Here is a 19,155-nt window from a genome sequence, read left to right as displayed (position 1 = left end):
AGGGGCATCCTACAGATTGAATTAGGGATCTGTGACAGTAGAAAAATAAGGGGGTGACAGAGGAATAATACCTCTGCTTGCTCACAGAGATAAATGTTTTCCTTCCAGCTCCGCACAGTGTATACAAACAGACACACTCTCCAAGCACACACTGACACACAGAAAATATGAGAACAGGCCCTATACTGGATGCATATTGTGCATTCCTGTGTGCACACTAAACAGCAGGACTTGATTTTTTTCCCATGAAGTTCATGGAGGAGCAATATGCTGCTTTTCTGGAGCTAAACTGTTTCACTGCATGCATTAATATAATTAAAAATATAGTTATAGCAACATTTAAGACCCCAAGTGTAAAGAACAAAAGATCTGGAAGTACTTTTGCCTTATTTATAGAATCATATTTTAGCTAGTAATACAGATAAGAATTAATTGTCTGATGCAAATCATTGATATATGGTTCCAGTTTTATTTAAAGTGACAGAGGTTCATGTCTACCAATTAAATATGCTTTTGTGTGCAGTCAATCTAGAAATATAATAAACCAGGAACTCCAGGAAAGCAGAATTGTTGAAACTAATGTTTTCACAGGTCACACCTACAACCTGATGCCTGACTTTTTTCCCAGAATTCAAAGAGCTTAATTTTGCACTCTTTCTATACACCCTCAGTGGCCTTTGCTGTTACCATGATCACCAAAACAAACATGGCTGCAGAGGGACCTGTTGCTATGCAAGAGCATAGTCCAAACTACCTTAAGCACACATGACTAGACCCTATGTCTACTTCATAACACTGTTAAGTACATATAGCAATTCTGCACTTTTAACACTTTCAGAACCATCGTAACTTGTGAAACTTTATGATAATCCTATGCAACACTTGCTCACTGACAGAGAAGCTGTCTGGCAACAGCAAAATTAAGTGAAGCAGAAATACAGCAAGCCTCTTTATGTCAGGTTCAAAAAATCAAGAAACTCACTACATACTCATGTTAGTGAGTTAGTGCTGCCCTCTGCTGGGACATAAACGAAGCCTGCAAGGAGACAGAGAAATGTCCTTTCCTCTGACAGTAAACAAGCAGGTTACTTGATTGCCTCTTCCTTTGACAGCAAACGTTCCATATAAATCAACTGAATAGTGGTAAGTATGTAATAAATTGTGTCAAACGTTTGGGTAAAATAAGAGCAATTAAACAAGAGCATGTGTTTCACAGTTAAAAAATGGAAACTCTAAACCTAAAGCTAAAATAAATTGGGTATGATTATAGTTTAGAGTGGCATTTACTTAAAAAAAGCTAGGCAAGTTTTTCCACACAGAAAGTGTTTGTTATCTTTACTCAGGCTGTATTTAATAGAACCACTTTTTTAAAAAATTTGCAAGTAAATTGCAGATTCACTGATTACATTTTACTTGGAAATATCAACTAATTAAGCCAATTAACTGGTTTAGTGAATATTACTTGGAACAAATGATTCAATTTATATACAAAACTGAGGACACAATATAATAAACAATCACTACATGAAAAACTGCTATTTTTAAGTAAAAGCACTGAATTCGTATTTCGTTGTAGAATTTATATAGATGCTTAAAATAATAATTACAGGGCCAAAAAAATCTTTTTTTCAGTGTAGAAACTAATCGTAAGAACGTGACTTTTTGACCCCTACAACAAAATGAACTCAATTACCCAGAATGCCTCTGTGAAACGCAGCGGCAGCTGAGGCGGCACGTTCGGATTTTGTTGCTCGGAGACAGTTTTGCGCGCTGTGTGTGGTTGCGTGTGTGTTTAGTAAACGGATTATTAGCTTGTTAGCTGGAGTGTGATTAAAAACATGCCTGCTTACGGTTCAGCCACTGCGTTGGCCAGGCTGTCATCTAAAACTAATATTCACTAAGCTGAGGGATGAAGAGCAGAAAACAGAGGCCTGTCAAAGCAGGAAGCAACAGAAAGAAAGGTAAAGTGTTGTTAGCATAACTCAAAGTTAGCTTAGCTACCTGCTAGCAGTGAGCGTCAGCTGTCTGTCAGCCTCGTATGTTAGCTTACGAGCTACAGTAATGTTGTGTTCAGTTAATTTGCTCTTAGTTTATATCGGTTTTTGTTGTTTTGCATGTATTGTCAATGTTCATATGCTGTTCTAACGTTAAGCATTTGTTTATTAACTTGTAACGCAGTTTGTCTGTCTGCTGACTGATGCTAAAGCAAAGTTTAGTAACCTTAAAGGGAAATATTGGAGTCTGTATCAATGAATTCAGTTCTTTAGTGGAAATGTGTCTTAAAATATGCTTTAAAGTATGTTCCTGGATTTGTGTTTGCTTCTAGGTACTCTAAAACTTGCCAGTATTTGTTGTTTATGTATCTGCTGCACATGTATAGCTAGATGAGAGATTCTGCTGGTTAACTTAAGTTTCAGTTACAAAGTAGATTGCAGTAGGCTTAATCGGGTTAATGCTCATAACTTTATGTCATTGCGAGACACTTTTATTAAACTATTCAATACTTGGGATGTTTACATGCTGGCTATAAATATTGGGCTTGTAGTTGTTTTGATTCACCTCCTGCACTGAGGTAAAGTGTGATAATAATTATATTGTGTCGACACGCATTCAGATAGCTTCAAACATTCCTGATTTAATGCATTATTGACAGTAGTATCATACCTGTGAAACTGACTGATTTTAAAGCCAAATATTGCAACAGTGATATATACTACAGCCTGACTGATACTGGATTTTTGAGACTGATGCTTTTTGGAGGGGAAAATTTCACCAATTAACGATAAGTAGACCTTTTCTATGTGGATTGGCACCATTCTTAAATAAATATCTTTATTAAAGAATATTGAACATTATTATACATAAAATTGTATTAAACTGGTAACCAATTCTATAAATGATGACTGAGAAAATGAAGAAGACATCTAAATAAATTGCTAATGCAATATATCCCTCCAAGAATAGTTTTATGTATTATGTATTGTATTTGTCATGTTGCCGCATATCGGACAACATAATGACAGTACATTATATGACTGCTATACCAGTTAACATTGAGCCAAAACTTGCAAAAACTGCCACTCTTACCTGACCTATGACATAAATATTTACAGTGCTAATGTTTGCCAAAAATAATAATAATGAAAAAATAACTCTTTGCAGTCCCGAGCGATGTGTCCCCCTCCACCAGCCTCCCTCCTCTGGTCGAAGGCCAGCTAAGGTGCTTCCTTCAGGTGACAATAAGCCGGGTATTATGGACAGTTCACAAGCCTCCAAATGCAACATTCGTCAGGCTGCGCTGGTGGGGAGAGTCATCCAACGGGACACACTTCTTCCCAAGAGATGGATCGCAGACGTCACAGAAGACCATCAAGACCACAGCTCGCTTCCCCATCCGCTGTGGGCCGAAGCAGTTCACCTCATATCTTACAGGTAACTCGAAAAGATATGATATGTTTGAGTTTAAAAGGTTCAGTAACTAACCTGTCATTGTGATTGACAGATATGAGCTCCCTGGTGCTGGAAGTTCTGACAAAACCGGATCATTTGCCGATTGCACGGGCTCAGGTTGCGGGCATCTCACGCCTTGCTCTGTCACACCCCATCAGTGGATTTTACACCCTTGTATCGCCAACATCTGAGAAGCTGGGAGAGTTACAGGTGAGTGGAAACTTGAATTCACATAGACTAGCCAGCTGCATTTACTTTGAATGGAAAAGACAGACATCACGTAAACTGGAGAAAAAAATGTAATCACCCCTTATGACAAATATGTAAGACTCCATAAGTCGCACGGGGGCTGTTTGTAGCTCACTGTGACCTTAACTGTATGGAGCAAAAGACAATCACAAATATCATTTAAAGGCACAATAATCTAAAACACTGGATTTATTCTGCCTTCCAAAATAAATAAAAAAATAGTTAGGGTGCCTAAACCTTACCTTTTTGTATCTAAAATTATATCTGAAAAGTGTTTGGGGGCATTCATAACAGAGGTCCTATCACCCATCGTCCACGTCTTAACTCTTATCATCATTTGTAATTGAAAAACAAACCACTGAAGCCCCCATAGATAGATTACCCTTTGTAATGTTCAAGGTGTTATACTTTTGTACCAGCAGTGGTAAACTGTTGAATCCATATCTTAACATTTTCTTTCATCCCCCCAGGTTTCCCTTAATTTGGAGCCTTTGACAGAAGCCTATGACAGCAGCAGCTCATGTCCCATTACAGATGTCAGCATCGAAGGACCAAAAGTCCCCACTCTGACTGTGCCCCTGCAGCCCAGACCACTCTCAGCTGGCAGTGGGAAAGAATCAGCTGGGAGCAGCAGCGGAAACACGCCAAGGTTTGAAGTTGTTGCTATTCGTCATCAAATGCATGTGTTTTTATAAAAGTTCACTAGAAATAATTTTAAATCTGAGCTTAATAATCTCATTGTAATATTTCAGAGGGAAAGACCACTTATATTTTCAAGATGCCCAGAAAGACAAAGGCAAAGAAGAGTCACTGGAGAATCAGATGCCGACAACAGACAGATGCCAGAATGGTCAAATAGCTGTGAATCCTTCAAGTCAGGAGCCGAGTGTTCAAACAACCAATGATATCCTTTCAGGTTGGTTGCAGCGTGACTGCACATCAGATGTATACATCCTTAAATACACATATTTGACTGTCTCTTAACAAATACCCAAATTGTCTCTCATTGAAGTTATTCTAGAACGTGGGAACAAGCTCAGAAATGCTATGGTGGTATCGGCTTTAAATTGTGACATCGATTCTGCTCCGGCTCTGAAAGACACCCCTCTGCCTCTGCCAAAGGACAACATCCTGCCAGCTTCCAAGTTAGTGTTCAACAACGACAGTGTCTTCTTATCTTATAATGCACATGTTTATAATACTTCATTTCTATGTCTGTAGGTCCTTACCTTCTCCCTCTGGAATGTTTCTTCAAAATATTCTTCATGCTGATTCAGCTCTGAAGCACTCTGATGATGTTGCTGTTGTCTCAGACAGCTTAGACTGTCCTGTTGACATGGATAACAGAGCTGTGGATCTGCTTCTTGGCAGGTACATACATACATATTTACCTTCATATGTGACAAAATAATTGAGCAATTATATTCAAGACTGTTAAGATTTTTCATTTATTTATTTTAGCTTAAACACATCACCTCTGCCTCTCTGGGATGGAGAATGCTCTTTCCCTGATTCTCTGTCCGGCCATAGCAGTGTTTGTGGAGACAGTGACCTCAACGACCCACAATATGATCAGAGCTTACTGGAAAATTTGTTCTACAAAACACCTGTAAGTAGATTTATTTTCTGATAGTTGTCACACGAAAAACATGTTTTATGTGTACTATCATCGTTAGTGTACTTTATTTTGTAGCGGAAAGTTATTTAAAGTAATTCTTGTCTTTTTGTCTTTCAGATGTCAGATACAACACCAAACAACACTGAAGTGGACGGTCAAGGAACAGTGTCCCCAAGTAAAAAACAGCTGACACTGTCTGGGCCCAAGATTAGTGGAAGGTAAGGACCTTTACATGCTCCTTAAGCCATGCTGCTCGGACAGTAAACGGTAAAAAGCTCATTTCAGGAGATTGAGTGGGGGGTGGGGGTGTTATTCAATGTTTTTTTATCCCTTCGCCTTCAAAGACAGCCACTCTAAAAGGGCATATCTTCATCTTAACCTACTGTAATTTATCAACATCTATAAAGAAACCAGTTACAAAAAAAGCAAAAGGAAATTCACCAATTTAACAAACCATTTACACTTGATTTATGGGATACACACAAGTTACCAACATAGAACACAGACAAAAAAAAACCATATACATCGAGAGATTAGATTTAATGTAACCATACCACTTTTTGCATTTAATACTGTGTCCAGTCCAAACTCCAAGCCTCAGCGGTCTGCAGATGCCGGTGGTATCCCTCCTGGCCTGAGTGAAGAGCAGTTGAATTTGCTGAGTTTGATCAGACTGGCCAGAGTGACCATCGACTCCCTCACTGTACCTACAGGCAGTACAACCACCACACCTCGAAAGACCTCTAGCAAAGGGAAACCTCCTCGACCATTAACCAGCAAGAAGTGGTATGCAGAACATTTAACATTATTTTGATCTCATTTAGGGATAATGTTGCAAGTATTAGTAACAAAATCCTGTGATTTCTCCTCTCTTTTCCCATTAGCACGTATTTTATTGAGTATGCATTCCCGATGGCCTCCACTTCCAGTCGACATGAGCGTAGTAAGAGTGGAGATGGGGAGGTGACCAGAGCTGTTGCCAGTAAAGTCACAGGAGGAGGAAGTATGATCTGTGACAATCTGCTTTTATGAGTTAAAAACATTGTTTTTGTATGTTTTCTGACTGTATCTGACATACACTCTTAATGTGTTTTTTTTTTAGTGGTTAATTTCCATCAGCGATCTGTGTTTCCTGTCCACTTCAATACAGCAGCAGTGAAAAAATGGATGGGAACTGATTTGATTTTTAAGATTTATTCACGAAAGAGCGACCAAAGGAAAGTAAGTGACTAAACATTACTGATATGATTGTTTAAATTGAGTTAAAATGGTTGATTTAAGAGGGAATGACTGACACTTGGGTATCTGCATATCAAATCTTTACATTTGGGTTTCCCTAAATATAGTTGTTTTGTTCCAAGTTACTCTGGAAATAACAAATTATAATGTTCACGATTTGAACAACACAGTTGTGATTGTTTTGAATGGATGATGATGTTTTTTATGTTTGTGTGCACGGTATATCATTTTGCAGCACTAAAAGCAAAAGGCTCTTTCTTATTATGACTTTAAAACTTAAAAACAAATGAAAACAACTTCTTGTTTCTAATAAATACCTAGAAACACAGCTGATATTAATTAAATTAAATACCTAGAGGATTAAAGTGCTGGTAATCACTCTGGCATCTTTTGTTGCAGCCTGTTCCCATCGGTAAGGCAGTTCACCCGCTGCGTTGTCTGCTGCAGAGCAAACAGCTGAGTCAGTCTGTTGTGTTACTTGTACAGAGTGTTGAAGGAAACAGTGAAAAGCAGGAGATTGGACCTCTCAAGGTAATTTATGTTTTTGTACCCAGTAATTTACGTTTGCAAGCCTGATATTTGTTATTCAAGTGACTGTCATAGAAGTTATATTATTTTTTTCCCAGGTGTCAGTGGAACTTGCTATAGACAACAAAGACTTCCCTTCTGAAAAAAGTAAAAGCAAGCTGGCCTGGAGAGACACATCGCCTTCACAAACTGCACCCAGTCCACACAGAGAGACCGCCTCCAGATCTCACCACGAAGAGGATGGCAGGGAGGAGTTACCATCTTTTGAAGATCCCAGGCTGAATGCTTGGAGTCCTAATAAACCCACAAAAGAACCCTCTCCCCATATCAGTCTCCACAAGTCTCCTCGCAAATCACGACTGCAGGTTGAGGAGGATCCTGAGGTCCTGCTGCATACGTTACTGATGGTACCAGATGGAAAGAACTTCAACTGTGGGCCCATGCAGGCTCCAAACGTGTACTTGAACTGTAAATTCTGGTGCGATGAGACGGCGAGATCCGTCATCAGCTGGGGTCAGGCAAACCCCAGTTTCAACTTTGTTCAGGTTAGCCAAGGAGATCAAGTCTTCTTAAACTGTCAGAATATTTAAATCAGACTACAAAGGAAGCATAATTATTTTATGTTGTAAATGCAGAATCCCACTGACAACATGGCTTTTTCTCCTATTTCTCAGGTGACCCCTGTGGCCTTAACATCCAAGCTGCTGGAGCGGATGAAGAATAACGTGATGGTTATCGAGGTGTGGCAAAGGACAGGAAGTTCAGGGCAGGATCGACTCCTCGGCCTCGTTAAATTACCTCTCCACCAGTTTTACATGTCATTTAGGTAAGTTGTGATTGGCCGATAGTTGTTCTAAATAGTTTCATTGGTGGTCTCTATATAGGCCAATCAGATGACGAAAAACACATGGGACAGATTTCCATTTGGTCAGTAATATTACCAATATATACATAAATAATGCAACATGATAAATGGAAGGTTTCAAATAGATCCTCTGACCGGTAAACAGGGTGCTCCTTTTTTCTTTTCTTTTTTCAATAGAAATCAGTCAACTTTCCAAATGGTATTTGTCACTGTTAAGTTTATGAAACAAGTAATCAATAAGTTATATGTTTAACTCTTTTATTTCCAATTTCATTTTTTAGTTGATTAATCATTTAAGTCATTTCTTTTATGCAAAAGTACGGAAGAACTCCTTATTAAGTCCCTTTAATTTGATTATTTGTTGGCATTCCTAGTTTCTATTGTAACTCATTTTTATTGATAACTGGAGAAAATAGTTAGCAGATGAACTGATAAATTGCAGCTCTAGAAATGACAAGTTATCTGAGTTCAGATCTTGCAAAAGGCTTATATGGGTTATTTACCTACAATTTTTATTCAACCTGTCCTCTAAGGGGCGCTATGGCACTTCTCATCCAATTGGAATATTTTGTACATAACTTTTTTCCTACATGCCATACATTTTTTTGGAATTCTTAAATGAAACTGCAGGGATTTTCCACCACAAACGACACAACGTGTTAATGAGACCTAAAAAATTCCAGTCAAATTGAGTCTGCATGCAAGACTATTAACCCTCCTCTCTGTTTTCCTCCCCTCCAGAGATCCAAAGATTACCCACCTTCTTCTCCAGGCGCAGTACCCTGTTCTAGGGGTTGACTGCTACATGCCAGTGATTGATGTGTTCTCAGGCAGTTGTAAAGGACACCTCAGGGTTGTTTTGGCTATGGGCCGATCAGAGCAGATAGTTGCCCTCCAGCGCACGAGGGATGAAGAATACGATAGTTTGTCTCATCTTGTGCGACCAGTTCATCTGCTTGATCACCAGCCTCATTCACAAACAAAGGTCAATGTTCAATTTTGTTACATAATGCATGAAGCATTTTTTTGTCTGTGTGTGTGTTCTTGTTAAACAAATCATTGCAGATAAGCAGCACCTCCAAGGAGGAAATACTACTAAAAAAATACTGAGAACTTAAATATGTTTGAAGCTTGTTTGTCTCATGAATGTGGATTGTTTAAAATCATACTGAATAGTCATGAAAATGACACCAAGAAACTCTCATTTCATTCTTATATCTAAAAAGCTCAGTAGACTCTTATGTTACTGTGCTGTATTCTGCATGTGTGTACTGGTTTATCTGCTTAGAAATGTCCCATCCTTCAACTGAGTGCATTTCTTCTTTGTGATGACAAGTTGTCAAGTCCCTTTCACCTCCTATCACGATTGTGTTTCTCCTGCAGGTGATTGCGGCACAAAAGGAAGCTATGAGAGAGCATGTGTTTGTGATAAGAGTGGAGAAGGTAAACGGGCTGACACCTCTGCAGTCCACCGTGTGGGGTGAGGCTGACTGCTACACCCAGTACAGTTTCCCCTGTCAGGAGGGTGACCCTACTGCACAAGTGGACCAAAACCTCATAGAGAGTAGTAAGGCCGTTTTAGTACATTTCCCAATTCCTTAAGAAGTTCTTCTTCCCTCTGTGTCAGTCTGACCTCTGTCTCATCTCTTATCCGACAGGTGTGAACCTGAAGCCGTTTCGTACAACCACAACTCTCTGTGTCCCTGACCCAGTGTTTGGCCACACTGAGACTCATGTGCTTCTCGCTCCTGAAGGAGTTCCTGTTCAGAAGCTGCTGCTCAGCTCTCTTTCAAGCAAAGGCCAAAGCAGTGGAGGGGGTGTCCAGTTTGAAGTCTGGTGCAGGTTTGTAAACGACAGTAAATAAATAGAGCTATACAGTCATTCATTACGGCATAATTGGTTTAATTAATGCATAATGAATGAAACTTTTTTTAGGTTATTTGTTTATAAATCCTGATCCAATTTTGCATTTATACATATTTACAGTCTTTAAATCTTAAATATTTAAAGTTTTTTCCTACTGGCTTCATAGAAAGATTTTTTTATGCATCTGCAGATATTATTATCCAAATGTTCGGGACCAGCTTGTGGCCAAAGGGATGCTTCCGTTGTCCAAGCTGTGTGCAATGGTCACCATGCAGAGACAGCATCCGAATGAGGCTCAAATGTTCTCGCTGCCCCTCATTCCCAGGACAGACTGTCCCACAGGACATCAGCCTCAGCCCTCAGGTACACACACACACACACACACACACACACACAAAGTGATATAAGATATAATACAATTGATACATTCAGTTTGTTAAAAATTGTGACTGATGTGTTTCTCAGGCTTACTAGATGTGTGCATTCGGTACAAGCACCGACCAGTGAGACCTGAAGGTCAGACTGGAAAAGGAGCTGCCTCTCGTGTTGTGACACTCGTGGTTCAAGTGCACAGAGCGTCAGGTCTGCAGGCCGCAGCAAGGTACATCACTGTACTCTTGGGAGTTTTATTTGTCTTTATATAATGGAAACTCCCAATAGCAATGTTATAAAGCATGAAACTTTTGTCTTTGACCGTTGTGTTTGCTTTGGGGGAAGGTGGGCAGGTTCTGAATTCATTTTTGAAAATACGTTAAGGGAAGTTGTTCAAACTCAAATACATAATTTTTGTCACTCTTTGGTGTCAAGTCAAGTATGGATGGATCCATGTATGGATTGCAAAAGTTAAATGCATCACACAAAACGCCGATCAATTCTTCCATATGCATGTCTATACCGCCTCAGTGTCTTCAGTCTACACTCTGCCTCTCTGTTTCAGGGTTTTATCAGAAAAAGAAGAAAGATTCAGCTACTTTGCTGATGTGGGAGTGAACTCATACGTAACAGTTGAGCTCTCCTTCTTGCCTGAGACTGAGAGGCGGAGCACCCGCATAGCCGCCAGGACCTTCTCCCCAGAGTTCGACCACCACATGGAGGTGTCCTGTGATCTGCTGTTTCAGAGGAGCGGTGGAGAAACCTGCAGCCTGGCTGAGCAGCTGGACGAAGCTTCGGCTGTCTTTACTGTCTGGAACAGAGACAGTCGCAAAGGTTAAAGAAAGCTTAGTTTTGCTTTATTTACCACAATGACAGTAATAAAATGTAAGTTACTTATTCATTTTGTGCTATTTGTTGCAACAGTGCAAACTCGTAAGCCTAAGGATGTGATGTTGGGAACAGTGAAATTACCTCTTGCTGATCTCATCCATAAAAGAACAGGTAAGCAGCACTCTTGGTGACGGCTTGGTGTAATAGATTTGTGACAAATACAAACAATTTTGTTTCTTTTTCCAACTATAAAGGTATTTCTGGCTGGTTTGGAGTGTATTTACCTCAGGAAACAAGATCTTCTCAGCACCAGCACATCTTGGTTGGGGGGCTGGAGATCTCCTTTAACTTCGCCCACCACTCAGACAGAGAAAGAGTCATTAAAGCTGCTCAGGGTTTGAGCTGGGAAATGGACCAGAATGAAACACAACATGATGAAGAAGCTTGGGGAGACGGGATTAGAAAAATGTCTTTGACTTTTTCAATGCCTAGAGCGTGGATACCAGTCCACTGCTTGCTTCTGCCAGGCCTCAGTGAGCTTGAGCGCTCCACCTACTGCTACTTCAGGTACAAGTTCTACGACCAGGACGCTTTCTGCTCCCAGATGAAACACCCGTCTGTTGAGGAGGGAGGGCAGGCCACGGTGGCTTTCCAGGGAAGTAGAACTGTGCAGCTGAGGAGCACTCAGCCCTTGATGTGGTATCTTCGAGAGGAGCGGTTGGAGGTTCAGGTGTGGGTGGCCTTTACAAAAGACAAAGCCCAAAGGCCCCGAGACACGGACCGACTGGTGGGTTCAGCGTTTGTGGATCTATCCTCTCTTGCAAAGACGCCAAAGCAGAAACTTACTCTTAGTGGTAAGAAATTCTTAATTGAGTTAGAAATGAGCAACCTATTTTATTTGCATGTTGTATTTTTGGAGCTATGTTATAACTGTTAAAGATATTATTTATTCAAACCTTTTTTTTTTTTTTTACAGGAGTGTATCCGCTGTTCAGACGCTCAGCAGCAGATCTACAAGGTGCTGCTCTAAGGGTGCATATCACGCTGACCACAGGCGTCCCTGTGGAGGTACCTACTGGAGACACCCAGGTGGACTCGGACAGCCAGGAGGAGCTCCTATCAGCAGAGGCTGAGGGAGCAGACCACGTCCCATCACCCACTACTCCCATAAAATCAAATAGCAGACACAGAAATAAATCCTCCACAACAACTCCAGACATCACATCTGTGCAGCACTCAGAAATTAGCCTGGATGAATCATTCCCTGTAACTGTTGCAGTGGACCAGGCTATGCACCTGAATCTGAAGGGTGAGCTGCTATCTATTTCCCATCTACCTTTTTTTTTGTCTTACATACATTATCAATAATAATGACATTTGTTGTGTTTCTCTGGCAGGCTGTCCTCTAGCACAGCGCAGTGAAGTGTCACCATGCTGCTGTGTTTCGTACGTCACTGCAGACTCTGCTGAGCCAGTGTCCACAGCTGTCATAACCAACACTGACTGTCCTGTGTGGGACCATCTACAAGAGTGCAGGTCGAGTTACACCACATACATTAACTTAAATTTTTAATGATATCTCTAATACAGAGTCACATTCACAAATACAATATCAGACTGATGGTTTGTTTTGTTTGTACAGGCTTTCTAAGCAGCTACTCGTCGATCCACAACAATCACTCGTGTTCAAAGTCTGGCACAAAGGAGGTACAGGAAGCAATTACACTTTTTGAGGTATATAATATTGATTTGTTTGCCATATTAATTCACTCTTCACTTGTTTTACTTGCTTAGAAACGGAAAGGGTGATTGGATTTGCCTCTGTAGACCTGTCGCCATTAGTTTGTGGGTTCCTGTCAGTGTGTGGTTGGTACAACATCACCGACTTTAGTGGTCAGTGTCATGGCCAGCTCAAAGTGTCCATCACTCCACTAAAGGGGGTTCAAGACCTCCGAGGACAGAGAAAGACTGTGAACGAAGAAGCTGCAAATAACTCACCGGTGAGAGAAAGCATTCATGCCTATGTTAAAAAAAACAAAAACAAACTTGTTTGTGTAGTTTTAATGATGATGAATGTGTGTAATTAACAGGCTTTATTCCAGGGTCTCCCTCTCAGCTACCAAACCACAGCCACATACAACAGCTTCCCCTCTCACATAAGCCGACACACCGAGCAGAAGATCTCATCACCTGACCAAATGGACAGGCTGTTCTCTGAAAGGTTTGTAGAACAATTACACATATTCATTCAGGCATGATTTAAAATGTATCTCCACATGTTCAAAAAAGCCTCCACATTGCATTTGTTTACTGTCTTTTCATCTGTTCAGGTCCAGTGAGAGTGACCGCCACTTTGAGCACATGGACAAAGTGCGTCTTTACCATCAGAGTCTGCAGGAGCAAACAGCAGCTCATTCTGTCTGCAGCAGCAGTGCTGGAGACATCAGTCCCTCCAGCTCGCTCCTGTTTTCAGCACTCAGGTATAATTCCTCAGATACAAAGTCCATCCAGTGAGTGTTTGCTCTTTTTGAAGCATTTGACTACAACTCTTTGTTTTTCCAGGAAAAAACTAAGCGAGCTGGACAACATTCAGAGATACTTCAGCCGTAAGCTTTCAACTCCAACATTCCCCTTCACGAGTGAGCAGGACAGTCACACCAAGCATGAGGAACAGAGGGACACAGAGACAGACACATGCCAGCTTCTTCTCAAGTCCAACCAGTTAGTTGGACAAGTCAACAATATAATTAGTGGTGAGCTCTTTCACACTGTCTCATACGTAGTCATTTTACCATTTAAAGATCATTTTTGGCAGGTAAACTTTGTTCTAGTTTACCAAACCTTGGCAGTTTGACCCAGGGTTCATCGTGGACACAGTCTGCTGTGTGGCTTACACACTTTAACCATAAATGGAGGCATTACTGTACCCTCTGTCCTCTGAATAAAGAACAGTGGTGCTGAAATTAGCACTGCTTTGCTGTCACTCTTAATGCTTTATCCAGTCATTATGTGGTACCTTAGGGCTGCAACTAACAGTTATTTCTCCTGATTAATACATCTTTTATTTGGCTGTAAAATGTATTTTTAATAGCTACCATTACCAATACAACTCTAGTTTACAGTTTAACCTTACTTTTAAACTGTGTCCCAAACACCATGAACAAGCAGTGGTTTTAGACATTACCAATAATAAATGCAGGAAAAAGTATTTTTTATGACCCTGAATGCTGGAAAAAAACATTTAAAAACACATTAACTGACTAACAACACTACTATAATAAAAATATAAGACTGATCTACTCAAAATCTTCATTGTCCTTCTCACGCAGGTCTACGAGGACACCACCTAGAAACGATCCCCTCCGTCCCCCAGAGCAGCTCAACAGCTTCCCCTGTTGGAGACAACAACCCTCAAACTATCCCTGAGAACATAGCCAGTCCACGCAGAGCTTCAAATTCTTCTCTAGAAGGAGTGTCCCCTCTGCAATCGCCAACGCAAAAGATACCTGAAGACCATATAGACTCTGAACCTCAGGAAGAAACGGACATACAAAACTATGAGGTTGCTGTGTCTGAGGATGAAAACGAAGAAGGAACATACAAATATGAAGATGGGACAGGTTGCACACTGGTTGAGGAAGATCATGATGATGAGGAGGAGGAGGAGGAGGAAGATGAAGATTTTGAGGAGGTTGTGGTGCAGCCGAGGCCTCTCAATGAGGTGACCTCTTTAACAGACAGAACCAGTCCTTGGACCAGCATCATGTCAGACCCTGACCTGGTTTCTCTGGAGAGCCTGGAGGCACCAGAGGAGCAGAATGTGAGCGAAAACGAGGACGAGAAAAGGCAGGTCGTAAATCTGCAAACTCATGACCGTAGCGGGAAACACAAGTGTGTCGGACGTGAGGAAAGTGAACATGAACGAAGTGACAGCTTTAGTCGATCAGCAGGAGACGCTTCAGACACGGAAACAGATGGCGAAAGGACACAACAAGCTGTAGAGGAGAGACGAGCAAAAGAGCCCGACAGCCACATGGAGGGGTCAGGTGATGCTACAGATTATAGGTCATGCTCCCCGGACAACCACGACACCTCACTCCAACCGTATCCTTTATCTGTATTTTATTGTAGTGCAAATAGAGGAGAAACAAGAGTTTTTTGCTTAAATTAAACATTTGCATGCATCTCTTTTTTTATTAATTCACTTCATAAATGTGCAGAGAGTAGAGGGAAAAGACAGAAACGACCAGACGGAGACATTCGTAACATACAAACTGTTTGAAGCTAACATCTGTACTGTTGCTTCGTACGCTGTTGAAGGCAATCACCAAATGGAGACTTTGCAGAGGACAATTCACACTCTGTTTGTCCTGTAGATGTAATGAGGTTAAGAATTTCCTTTTTTCTGCAGTCAACAGCAGTTTTGTACCTAACTTGGCTGCAAGATGCCATCATACCATATATATATATATTTTTTTAACATTCTACAACAAGCTCGGCCCCTCTGGAGCTCCCGAATTTCTTCCTCCCCTCACACCAACTGGAGGCATCCATGAGAGTCATACGTTTAGCTCCGTCTTTCTCCCAGACGGCCAGTGACCCGGTGAGTATTTGTCACCAACTCTATTTCTGGCATTCACACTCACTCGCTGTCTTTGCCCATTTACCTTTTCACTCCCCTCTAACAATTTACCGGAATATATTTGTTTTAATTATATTCTCTGCTATGTTATTACATACAGTGCTCTTGTAATAAAAGTATCACTTGTTTCCGCTTTTAGAGACTTTGACGGATGATACATTAAACAAAGTAGATTTAATAGTCTGTCACATCAGAATGCCATGCAAAAGCAGAGTGTAATTAATGAATCACTTTACATTTCACATGAATTACACTGAACAGAGAGCAGTCAGGAATGGTGACACTGTGTACCAACTAAAGTTCAGTGTAACTTACAGCATTAACAGCTTGGGGTCCCACCCTCTATTTTCCAGTCTCACTTATTCAAATACATTCTGTACATACTGTTATGGGATCCTGAGTACATTTGGTGTTCATTGTTCCGCCCATTGTTTACACTTAAATCTATTTGCATTCACTCACTCTCTGTTTAAGTGCAATATTTTTTTCTGTCACACTGTCTTAGTATGCTGTGTCCATAGCTTTGAGCCTTTAGGGAAAGTAGTTGACAAACAAGTTTGAATAGTCTTAAGTGTGGTGGAATTTAAGGAAAGATTCCTTAGTGAGAAATGAAAAGTATTTAAGAACTTGCTTGTCTTTAAGTATTTTTAGTAAACAATAATATATTGAAAGATTATAATGAACATTCAAGTTTGAGAACACAAGCAATCATATACAAACAGAGTCACATCATACTAAACAGCTGAATAAGGGCAGAGTTCTATCACCAAGGAGGCTCAAGAAAATCAAACAAACAAAGACAGAAAAAATTCCTTTGAACCAAGCTTTTATACAGTTCACTGAGTCAATAGTCCGATGACCTGTAGATTGTAATTTGCAGAGAGAGCACTTCGTCCTTCATCAGCAGAATAATGTGTGTTTGTATCCCATCTGTCACCTCTGACAAACTCTTTTTAAGGAAACTGTAATGATGTAAGCGTAGGGGTGTGGCTGGCATGGGGTGGCTGATTCATTGCAACAGGATAACACTCCCCTCTGCCTGAGTATTAACCCCATCACTAACAGTCAGAGCTCACGTAGACTGACCAGACTGAGGTGGTTTTGTCACATCATGAGTTAAAGTTCATGAGGTGGGTACTTTGTTAGTTAAGTATTTACTTTAACAACACAAACACAATACACACATAGAAATAACTTGATCAAATAAAAAACAATAGGTCCAAACTATTGTACTCTTGTCTGCTTCTGATTCATTTCAGGCCACACACTGCCTCAAAAATGTACCAATAACTAGTAGATTTGGTTTGTAATTGCTGTGATTACATTAATTGCTGCATCATTTAAATTTCCAGGAACAATGTCACTTGATTGTCCTATTGTCATAAGAAAAAGCCTTTATGACATTAAAAAAATGCTGCTTGCAGCTTTGTCCTGTCCACCCTACGTTTCCCTGAGCAGAACACCTGCCATGACATAGTTTCGTCTGCTCACAATGCTAAAATTATTTGTTATTTGTTAACGGCTAGCTATTTGGGACCAAGCTATTTCTGGGTAGGGCTGGATAATATGGCCAAAATCTTCTATTCTGTAAATGTAGGTAATTTCATACCTTGATAACGATACATATCACTAGAATATGAATATCAATACTATCAATAAATAAATGGTCTAAAAGAACAAACCACATGTTAAAGCCTTTTTGTGTACTCTATAGTCCAGCACCTCTATTCACTCCAATTTCACTCTCACATGCAAAGATCAGAACGTTAAGCGTTGTCCAAAAGAGGTAAATATTGCTGTAGTATAGTTTAGCTGCTGTTTTTTCAGCATTACAATATTATTATATTATATGTTTTGATGATATGTGTCGTCATATCCCCCGACCCTTTTTCCAGGAACAAAAGACTTTATTCTGACCATAGAATGTATATAACGATTGACGGCCTAACAGCTCCTTAAATGTGAAGTCAAAACATCTAAATTGCCCTCCCCTCTGGTCATGAATCCTGTCCCCTCTATTTTAGCGGATAGCACATAAGCCAAACTTAAAACTCAAAATATGTCAAAATTTTCCTTTTATTTTGTTTTTGTCATTTAAGGTTATTCTTATCATGCTGATATTCAAGTGTTATTTGTCTGATAAGTTTGGAACATGTTATCCATTTTTTTATACAGTCTTCAGTCTTTTTTTGAACAGTCTTCATCTGTTCTTGTCCGACAGTTTATATACAGTCAGCTGTGGAGAAGGGAAATGTTTCTGCATCACCCCATTGTTAATTAATCCAGTTTCCAGGAGGGTGTGGTGGTATGGAGGTATATATTTAAGGCAGGAGGTGATGTGTCTGTTTTTGTATGAAGGACCTTCTAAAGAACCGGTTCATGCTAGTCACTCAAATTACAACAGAGAGACACGTGTCTAGCCGGTTAAACAGTCTACATATTAACACGAGCATGGACATTAATCAAAGAAAGGTTTGTTCTGTTTGAGCAGCCACTCATGTTTCCGCACACCTTAAACGCACAATAAATTACACTTTCCCTAATCATTATTATGTCTTTGTTTTGAACACAATAGAAAACAGTATGCTTAGGATCATTATTCGCTGCAGCGCTCAAACTGAAGGTGTGTTTTCATCTGAATCTTTCCAGGGGCCGAGCTCTCCGCTTGACAGCATTCCTCATCGCAGAGGCCCTCGACAGCGCCCAAACATGTCTCCCTCATCCATGAAGAAAGAGACGGAAAGAATTGCAAAAATATTTGCAGCACACTTTGATGGCAATCACTAGTACGTGGTGGTTTTATTTGCTAAACATTTGTAAAGCTATGTTGTTTTAGATCATGTAAATTTAATTGGAACATTTTGTATTTTTATAAATAAATATGAACTGGTTATTGTTTTCAACACTAGTTATATTTCTTGTAGTTTGTTGACGTATTTTGTGATACCAGTACCTGCTTCTTGGAACAGGCCTCAGGCTGCATTTAGATTTATTATCTACAGTACATGTAGAAACATGTTTAGGGATGTTCTTAGAGTACCAGTTTGGTGATAATATTGGTAGGTTTAAAATACTGAATTTGGTTGAATGCATTGAAAGTATTTAGGTGTTACATTTTTGTTGCAGAATTATGCAAAAATATGTTAATTACACTTATGTGGGTTTCAGGCTGCAAGGAAAGTACGTGTTTGCTGTGTTTTCTGTCTTTTGTTTGACTTCCATCATAGACACAGCAGGTCGAGGTAAACACTGATGACATCACTGCTGTTATTATCTTACACAGCTGATGTTATAATTGCCATGACAAGTATAAATGACATACATATGTAAAATCAGTGCGTAAAATGCACAATCTTTAAGATGCAAAAATGGATCTATTAATTATGCAGCCACTGAATAATTATCAAAATAATATGTACCTGTAAATCAATTTTTAAAAATATATATGTAAAGCCAGGACTGTACTGCTTTTTAACCAAGGTGGGGCCGTTTACC

The 19,155-nt window shown here is 40.0% G+C and overlaps 1 protein-coding gene across 1 annotated transcript; it reads left to right on the top strand.

The window, feature by feature from the left end:
• Nucleotides 1–1,797: 1,797 nt before the first annotated feature.
• c2cd3 (C2 domain containing 3 centriole elongation regulator) lies at nucleotides 1,798–19,089 on the top strand. Its single transcript, XM_059332022.1, has 33 exons — nucleotides 1,798–1,961; nucleotides 3,163–3,432; nucleotides 3,503–3,660; nucleotides 4,170–4,348; nucleotides 4,452–4,615; nucleotides 4,712–4,844; nucleotides 4,921–5,070; nucleotides 5,161–5,308; nucleotides 5,435–5,535; nucleotides 5,900–6,103; nucleotides 6,202–6,320; nucleotides 6,420–6,538; nucleotides 6,956–7,087; nucleotides 7,183–7,629; nucleotides 7,759–7,910; nucleotides 8,691–8,934; nucleotides 9,333–9,516; nucleotides 9,608–9,791; nucleotides 10,006–10,178; nucleotides 10,281–10,416; nucleotides 10,753–11,021; nucleotides 11,112–11,189; nucleotides 11,273–11,872; nucleotides 11,995–12,327; nucleotides 12,416–12,554; nucleotides 12,661–12,725; nucleotides 12,813–13,018; nucleotides 13,109–13,239; nucleotides 13,349–13,498; nucleotides 13,581–13,771; nucleotides 14,348–15,122; nucleotides 15,513–15,621; nucleotides 18,310–19,089. Exons 1-33 carry the CDS (start codon nucleotides 1,910–1,912, stop codon nucleotides 18,445–18,447), a joined length of 6,633 nt encoding a protein of 2,210 aa, XP_059188005.1. The 5' UTR covers nucleotides 1,798–1,909; the 3' UTR covers nucleotides 18,448–19,089.
• The last annotated feature ends 66 nt before the right edge of the window (nucleotides 19,090–19,155 follow it).

The sequence above is a fragment of the Centropristis striata genome, chromosome 4 (genome assembly GCF_030273125.1).
Source record: "Centropristis striata isolate RG_2023a ecotype Rhode Island chromosome 4, C.striata_1.0, whole genome shotgun sequence".
Classification (NCBI taxonomy): domain Eukaryota; kingdom Metazoa; phylum Chordata; class Actinopteri; order Perciformes; family Serranidae; genus Centropristis; species Centropristis striata.
Note: the sequence above shows the minus strand (reverse complement) of the source record. Positions and strands in the feature narration are given on the sequence as shown.